The sequence below is a fragment of the Cynara cardunculus genome (genome assembly GCF_001531365.2).
Source record: "Cynara cardunculus var. scolymus isolate 2C chromosome LG 11, CcrdV1, whole genome shotgun sequence".
NCBI classification, from domain to species: domain Eukaryota; kingdom Viridiplantae; phylum Streptophyta; class Magnoliopsida; order Asterales; family Asteraceae; genus Cynara; species Cynara cardunculus.
The window spans coordinates 13699433-13708902 of record NC_037538.1 but is presented as its reverse complement, the minus strand read 5'-3'; the positions used below and the strand labels follow the sequence as shown (position 1 = coordinate 13708902).

The 9470-nt window shown below is 30.6% G+C and overlaps 1 protein-coding gene across 1 annotated transcript in view; it reads left to right on the top strand.

The window, feature by feature from the left end:
• Positions 1–4773, top strand: part of LOC112521656 (auxin-responsive protein IAA18-like) — a 5364-nt gene extending 591 nt beyond the window's left edge. Inside the window, exons 2-4 of the mRNA XM_025130639.1 lie at positions 3075–3355; positions 4157–4295; positions 4408–4773. Of these exons, the coding sequence (XP_024986407.1) occupies positions 3075–3355; positions 4157–4295; positions 4408–4486 (499 nt within the window). The 3' untranslated portion in view covers positions 4487–4773. The remainder of the gene's footprint in view (positions 1–3074; positions 3356–4156; positions 4296–4407) is intronic.
• Positions 4774–9470: the final 4697 nt, after the last annotated feature.

Here is a 9470-nt window from a genome sequence, read left to right as displayed (position 1 = left end):
GTTAATCATGGATATTATCATTTTCATTATTTTAATTTTAGAGAAATACATGAAACAGTTTCATTAAATTTTCATTGAGTAGTATATGAAACAATTTCATAACCACATATGAAACAACTTTATCAAAAAAAAAGTATTATATGAAATAATTTCACAAGATTAACAATTTCATGAAAAAATTTCATAAGATTAACGATGGATGAGAGTAGTTTTTACGGTTTTTACAAATTGAAGTGGTTTTCATTTGATCGCTCATATATATATATATATAGGGGCTGGTTCAAATACTAACCAAAACTATTATGCAAACTATGTTAACCCGATCTTGATCGTTCATTTTCTCATCAAACGGTCCTTATTAAATGAGACTATAAAAATAATCATTTAATTAATATATTAATTGAGATGCCTATGAACAACAGTTCAGAGGGTACTTTTATAAAAACATCGCATGAACACGGTGAACATTTATATGAACACGGTGAATGTTCATGGATATGAACACCATGAACACCGTGAACATCAGAATTACCTCATGATCAATTAGAGGGATCTTAAAAGATTTGTAACTCCCAAATAATTATTAGGGAGTTACATAAAGGTCAAATTACAAAATGACCCTTGTATTCAATTTATAAATTACATTTGAACATAAAGTAAAGAAAAAATGTGATTGGTTGATGTTGGTTAGTAGAGTTAACACAAAAAAATGGGTTAATATTTGAACCACCCTATATATATATATATATATATATATATAAGAGTGGAGGTTCAAACTAGAACACCTTCATTTTATGAAAACGTAAAAATACTTTTATCACATGTGATAATACACGTGAGGGGTACCTGCATGCACTATGAGTCTACAATATGATCAATTTTCATATATCTTTAAAGAATCATGGCAGAATCAGATAAACATTCAAGAACACTTGAAGGAGATGAGAGGAAAAGTCAACACAACCAAAGTCTCTATATTACTCTCAAATATACTTATGTTTTTACAATGAAAGCTCTCCTCACAATTACACTAAAGACAAAACTATGTATGGGGTCAAACTAGAAACTCTTCTAGTCAAAGTCAAACACGATATCTATACAATTATAGACAATTATTAACTTTCAAGACGAATACAATTTAATACTGAAATTCAAACCCAACATGCACTACAACAAAATTGGGTTTATAGGACGCCATCAATCTTTAAATGTCCCAATAGACCGCTTTATAGAATTTAATTTATAGGACCAAAATATAAAGTGTCATATCTAAAGGTGTTGTAATAAGTTTATATGACGTATTTGGGAGTCTTAACAAGTTTTTTAGGACATTTTTAATACAAAGTGTCGTATTAGCAACTTTATAGGACACTTTTTGAGAAAGTGTCCTATAAACTCAATTTTTTATAGGACATTTGTTTTTATAGTACAGTTTTTGAAATAGTGTCTTATAAAGTTGTTAATGGAATGCTTTATATTAAAAGTGTCCTAAAAAACTTATTACGACGTCAAAAAACGTCATATGAACTTATTACAACACCTTTAGATAGGGCGTTTTATTTTTTTGGTCCTATAAACTAAGTCTTATATTAAAGAGGTCGATTAGGACGCTTAGAAATTGGGAGTGTCCTATAAACCCGATTTTATTGTAGTGCTGGTAGTGTGTGAACGACTTGGCCCGCGATCTAGCTAGGACATACCAAAGGTGGTCTGCATCTCTGATTCATTATCACATGTACATGATTTACGCCATCACATGTGATAAACTATAGTAAAATGTATTCTCTCGTTTTCGAGATGCGTTCTTATTTGAACCATTTCCTATATATATATATATATATAGGGTTTATTTCAAATACAACCTATCGCATTTGTACAACCAATGCAACCCAATAAATTGAAATATTTATGGAAATGATTAGWGTTCATTTATTATGATTTAAATATTTATGGAAGATGAATACGGTTCATTAATTATGATTAATATTTTATATTAGGAAATAATCAAAACCTCTATAAAATCACATATTAATCAAATGAAATGGACGGTTGAGATTGGGTTGTATTGGTTGCACAAATGACAAGGGTTGTATAATAACCAACCTCTATATATATATATAATTACACATAGAGCAATCCTCCATATATTCCACTCTTTATATCTTATTCTTTTAAGTGATATATATTGTGTTCGTTTGGTTTAATTTACAGTAATTGCACGCATAATCCGAATGATATTTGATAATATATCTAGTGTCACGATAATCTTAGTTTTCTTGAAAATTATCTCGAGAACGACATCTACGGAATGAAAACGTTTTTCATTTTTCTACCGATACATATTTGATGATCGATTGAACATATACCCAAGTACGATATTTAGATTCAAATTCTTTTAAGGTCGAAATGTTTAGACGAGCTAATTAAACTACCATACGTTCGATTTGCTCATAGTTTACACTACTGTTTTCTTCATTTTGTGGCTTCGTGTTTCATTTCTTCTTGTACGATGTGGATATAAACGTAGACTTGTGTTCACACTGTATCTTTAAAAACTTAAAGTTGTGTGATACCAATAACTTTTACCATAATTTTAAGTAATCGATTGATTCAGTCCATTTTTTTGGGGTTTAAAGACGTTACACATTTCTTCTCATAAATTTATTTTTATTGAATTTATTTTTTTGTATAATTGTTTTAGGGGCCGTTTACCCAAATACTTACCCGGTAAGTACTCATAGTAAAAGTCAACACTATAATTTAATTTATCGGCTAAGATTATATAGTACATCAAAATGTATCATATGCAACAATTTACCTGGTAAGTGCTTACCCGAGTAAGAGTCGTCACCCTCACTTACCGAGTAAGACTCTCCATCCTTATCATCTCTCTTACCGGGTAAGATTCTTAGGTCTTGCCATGTTCATGCAGTAAGAAAAGTTGCCCAGTAAATACTTATTGGATAAGCATTTAGTAAACGGCCCCTTAGTTTTTTCGTAAATTTTGATGATTTGATGAGTGCATAATTCATGAAAATTAAAGGGGTTAGTCAAAATTTCATGTTTTATGGTAGGGTTGCGGCGGTGGTGGTGGGGTGGCCGCCGGTGAGAACGTCAAGGAAGAACATCATGACATCTAGTTATAACTCCACCAAGGTGGTGTCTTTGCCGGAAAAAGCTCCGGCAGCTGATAGTGGTGGCGGCAAGAAAACCAGTTCCGATCATGAAAACAGTTTGTATGTGAAGATTAATATGGATGGAGTTGCGATTGGAAGAAAGGTTGATCTGAAAGCTTATGATAACTATCAAAGGCTCTCCTCATCTGTAGATGAACTCTTTAAAGGACTATTGGCAGGTACCGTTAATTCATATAATATACATACTCGGTTTGAACGATAACGATGGCTAAATAAGAGAAGAATGGTTAATTCACATGTGATTTTAACTAAAATCACATGTGATTCACGTGAGTTTGACCATGACTTGATTTGAACATTTTCGTATTTTCTTATGTTGACTTTGTACTCGTTTGATCCTCAATCTATATATGTATGTATGCATGCATGCATGTAACGTTTATGTATGTATATATGTATGTAGACTTGAGATCATGTGAGACCCGTGAGACCAGCTTTTACACTTGAAACTTCACATCAAAATGCTGTGAAGGTAACCTTCACAGTGTTTTTGCTGTGAAGGTTCAACTTTTTTAAACCTTCACAACGTTTTTGCTGTGAAGTTTCAAGTGTAAAAATGTAGTCTCACGGGTCTCACGAAAACAGTCTGGTCTCACGTGAACCCAACCCTATGTATGTATGTATGTATGTATGTATGTATGTATGTATGTATGTATGTATGTATGTATGTATGTATGTATGTATGTATGTATGTATGTATATGAATTGAATACGAATACTAGTAATCATATGCTTAATCGACATAGTGTGTGTTATCGATAAAATTGTTGAACATAGATATATAGATAGAAAAATTAAATGAGAAACACGAAAATGTTGAAAATCGTGAGAAGCGATCTCAACCGTTTTATGAGTTTCACTTTTCACGGTTCTCAACATTTTTTCTAGTTCTTATTTGATTTTAGCCCAAGATGGGTTATCGGTTTGTATTCGACTAAATTGTTCTGGTTATTTTTCAGCTCAAGGAGACGTGTCTTCCAGCACGACAAAAACACAAATAGATGTGACAACGGGATTACTGGATGGAAACGGAGGGTACACTCTGGTTTACGAGGATAACGAAGGGGATAGAATCCTTGTTGGCGACGTCCCTTGGAAGTAAGCATCGTTTTTGTTGCCGTTAGTCAGTGGATTTTTGGTTTTATGTTTTTAAACAACTCGAGGAAAAAATAAATGAGTTGCTAATTAATCAAAGTTTGTAATTGTGTAGCATGTTTATATCTTCCGCAAAGAGGCTGCGCGTGTTGAAGACATCTGAGTTGTCTGTTTGTCGTCATTGGAATAATTGACCCTGAGCAATTGACGATCAACAAACGTCTGAAATCGCTCGATTTCGTTAGATAAAAACATTGTTGAAAGAATATTGTAAAATATTCCCAAATGCTTCGAAAATGAAAATAATACGGAGCTTGGTAATGTTTCATGTGTGATATTGAGTTTTGACCTTGATTACTGTGTAAAATTCCGTATGGCGCTGAAGTTCGTAAAAGGGTTGAGTGTTGATGTGTATTAGATCGAGAAATCAGAGTTTGAACTTTTTGCTGCTATTTCCCACTTGTTATGAATCATTTTAACTTTTATAACAGAGAAATTCGGTTATTTTGAGTGTATGTAACAGTGAAATACTTAGGGGCCGTTTACCAAATGTTTACTTGGGTAAGTGAACATCAAGTCATATTATCTTATTGAATGAATATGGTATCGACCAAAAATCTTACCCGGTAAGAGCGAGGTAAGTACCAAGAGTCTTATCCAGTAAGTGAGGGTGACGACTCTTACCATGGTAAGCAGTTACCGAGTAAATTTTGTATACGATATCGTTTTGGTGGATTAAAATATTACCCGCTAAGTTTATTATAGTGTTAAATTTTATCGATAAATGCTTATTGGGTAAGTGTTTGGTAAACGACCCCTTAGTTGACAAAAGAGTAGATGGCATGATATATTATTAGAAAAACATACATTATTATAAAAGTCAATGACGAACCTGAATACTTATTTACCATCATTTTTTCGTTCGAATCCAGTTTAATTAACGAAGGAAATCAGATGAATTTTGGAAGTAGAAGTGTACGTTCGTAAGAATCACAAATGCTAAACAACTATAAATATTACATAAAACACATCAGAGTATCCATAGTGGTGTAACCTTCAAAAACCTGACTTACCATTTTTTTTTTTTCCTTTACATTATTGTCACCTTAACAAAATTAAAACTTTAATAAAACTCTACAATAGAGTCTTTTACAAAAATCTCACTTTCAATTTTTTTATTTATAAAATGTAATTTTAATTATAGGTTATTGTATAAATTACATATATTTATATATATATATATATATATATATATATAGAGAGAGAGAGAGAGAGAGAGAGAGAGAAAGAGGGGGATGAGCGATCAAATACAAACCACCCAGTTTGTACAAACCGTACAACCCACCCTCATCTGAGTGTCTTTTTTCATTTTCTTTGAAGGAGGGGTGTGATTATGGTCTTTTCTAAAGATAGAAAATATATTTTACGATTATTAATTTTTGATTTATAAATTAATTTTATTTATATACATTTAGAAGTATTTAAAAAAATAATCTAAACATAATAATGAGATAATCAACATTTTTATATATTTTGATATAAAAACTTGAACGTAAAATTAAAGAAAATGTATTTTATAATAATTAATTTATAACTTTTTGAATCAATTTTAACTTATATGTTTTAAAGATTTACTAAAAGATAATAAAATGGTTAAGAAATAATATAAATAATAAATAAAAAAATACGAAAAAAATAATGTATATAAGAACACAGGTTTTTGTTGAAGCATCTGAGTTCTAATAAAAACTTGTTACTTGACAGGAATCTTTGTACCACAATTGAGGTACTTATAAAAACCTCAATACAAACATATATATATATATATAGAGGGATGTTATTCTACACCCTTTGTCATTCCTACACCCTATACAACCCTCATCTCAACCATTTAATTTTTAATCAATTAATTGTTTCCTAATATAAAGTATTAATCATAATTAATAAACTCTATTCATATTCCATAAATATTCAAATCATAATAAATAAACTCCAATCATTTCTATAAATATCTCAATTAATTGGGTTGCAAAGGTTTCACTTTCTTAGTAGGTGAAAGTGCAGGGCATTTTACATCAAATCCGATAGGAAGGACATAACGTCATGACTACAAATCAGGCCAATTTGTCGGTTCTTTTTTGGAGTATATCATTTTAAGTTAAAAACTGAATTTATCTTCTTCTTTTGAGCAGATAAAATGTGGGCCAGTCTAGACCGGTTTTTGAAATTTTTTCTTTTCTTAAAACTATAACTTATATTTTCTATAACTAAACGAAGAAGATGACCCGAAACATACCAAATCCAAATGGTCCAGAACTTATTTTAGATTGTATTAACCTTGCTTTGACTAGACCGGGTTTTTTTTTCCCAAAACACACAAGGCTCAAACATTTCATTTGTATATGTATGTATATAGAGAGAGGAGGAGGAGGAGGTTTACTTTGCAAACCATGTTTTGTACAAATCTTACAAACCTCATTCAATTAATCATAATTTTTCATTTTGTTCATTTTTTTTTTTTTGTAATTATGAAAGGTTGATTAATCATTTTTATTGTAGAGGGTGTTAATCGTGGATATTATCATCTTCATTATTTTAATTTTAGATAAATACATGAAACAGTTGCATTAAAATTTCATTAGGTATTATATGAAACAATTTCATCAAAAAAAATATTATATGAAACAATTTTAAACAATGAAATCGAAGGATGAGGGTGGTTTGTACGTTTTGTACAAATTGGGTGGTTTGTATTTGATCACTCATCTCTCTCTATGTATGTGTGTGTATATATATATATACGTATATGTGTGTCTATGTATATATTACTATATTCTAACTTATTAGAAACAACTTACTAGCTTTGAAAACCAAATTACATTTTCACCCTTTTCTTTTAACCCTTTAACTCACCCCCATTAGATCATCCAGGCTACTCAATATCAACACCACCAATGGCAATCGATGAGATTATCGGCATCTTCATGAGAGCAACGAATCGATCTATGAGAGCAGTGAATCAACTTTAATTTCCATTTTAAGGTTGGATTTGGAGGGTTCGTATCTAAGAGAGCTTGATTCAGAAAATCCATGTGAATCACAGATTCCGCCCCAATTACAAGACTTGGTGAAAAACAAGCCGAAGTTGGGAAGATCTGAGAATGGAAAGGGATTGAGATCTGTTGTTGTGGGAGGGTTCCGGCACCGCTGCTCTTCCTCATCGACGGAGTCAGATGTTGTTTCTTCTTTCCGGCATCGCTGCTCTTCCTCATCGCGGCTATTCTGCTCCTTTCCTGCCGTCACTCTCTGAAAGAATGTCTTTACGATCATTTTACATGGATTAACAAAATTTACCAGACATTAAAAATTAACTTGTCAACTTATTACGTTTCGGTACCGTTATAAGCTAATTCAAACACCTTTCACAAAATTTCAGTTAAACACCACATAAGTTGATAAACATTTTTACAAAAAAAATATAAATTCTTTTTAATAAGCAATCCCGAACACCTTCTAAATTAATTTAAATTTATTTATTTTAGTATAAAAAGTATTTAAAAATTAATTTCGAACTCATTAAACTCAAAAAGCTTATACTTTGGGTAATTGGCCCAATCCACCAGGTTAGAGAGTTATATCCCCCTGATTGGCCCAAGATCAAGCCCATGTCACTTTTTTAATGGTTTTATAGAGATGAACATAGTATCGTACCATGTTTTTACTTTTATATAACTAGAAGGGTACTTGTGTAATGCAGCGAGATAAATCTCGATTTTAATATTCTATTTTATTTTTTGTCTCTCTCGATGTTGTAATACGATTTTATGTGTTTTTAAGAAAGCAATAATGATTTAATTTTTAAATAAAATATAAATTTGAAGATATCATAAAAATTTGAAGAAAAAAAATATATCGATGTTAATATCAAATCATCTATTTAAAAGTTTTTCATTTTTATGTAATTTTTTTAATTTATTTTTTATCATAATTTAATTTAAGTTTAATAATGAAATAATTTATTTTTTGTTTAATAATATAATCTATTATAAATATAATAGTTAAGTATTCTGTTAGAACTCAATGATTATTCTAATGATATCACTGATTATAAAGATTACATTGAAGAATGAAGGAGTCAAAGTGAAAGTCAACATGAGTAAAGAAAGTCAAAGTTGTCAACGTTAGTGAAAAGTCAACTTTATAATTAGAGCTTAGTCGTAGTTTGACGTTGTAATTAGTCAATCATATAAATAGCTATTGTTAGTAAGAACCATATCGTAATACATTGTAGAGAGAAAATATGTATTGAGAGAGTTTATCAATATACATGATAATTTGATCTCTAGATTGTTATTCTTATTGTGTATTCATTGTTATTTAACTGAAACTGAATTTAACAAATAACCTTTAATTGATTGAGATTCAGAATTTAAAGAAAGTAAAAATAGAAATTTAGAATTTAGAAAAATATAATAATTAAAAATTTAAAAATATGTTGTTTTATTTATTTAACTTTATAAATAAATAAATTAAAACCGATTCTCAATCCTGGTACCATTTTTATTGGTATCAACTGATCACAATAGGTACCATTTACTTTGCTACTAAAAAAATTGGTACGGTTGGTATATATATATATATATATATATATATATATATATATATATATATATATATCTGTTGTTTGTCATTATTTTACGGTTTTGTGTGATTTTCAGAAAGTTTTCGGTTGGCTATCAGTTGTATGTATATATATCAACTAAAAAAATCTTAAAATGTTGATAAGTATATATAATTATTAATTGGATGGGTAATTGGACGGTAATTGGATTGGACCGGTTCAGTTTATTGGATTCTGAATTTCCCTCCAAGAACCAACCGATCCAATTTAAATGTTGAAATTTTGGATTTGATTTGATCCAATTATAATTAGATATCCGATTACGGTTCTAAATGAATCAGTCGATTTTAGGGATGGCAAAAAAAACCGAAACCGACGGTGAAAACCGAAAACCGAAACTTTCGGGCCGGGTTCGGGGACATTTTATCGGGGACGGGACGGGGATCGGGGACGAATTCGGGGATTTTAACGGGGACGGGGGCGGGATCACCGGCCCGGCCCGGCCCGATATGTATATATATATATATATATTTATTTATTTATTTTAATTTATATAC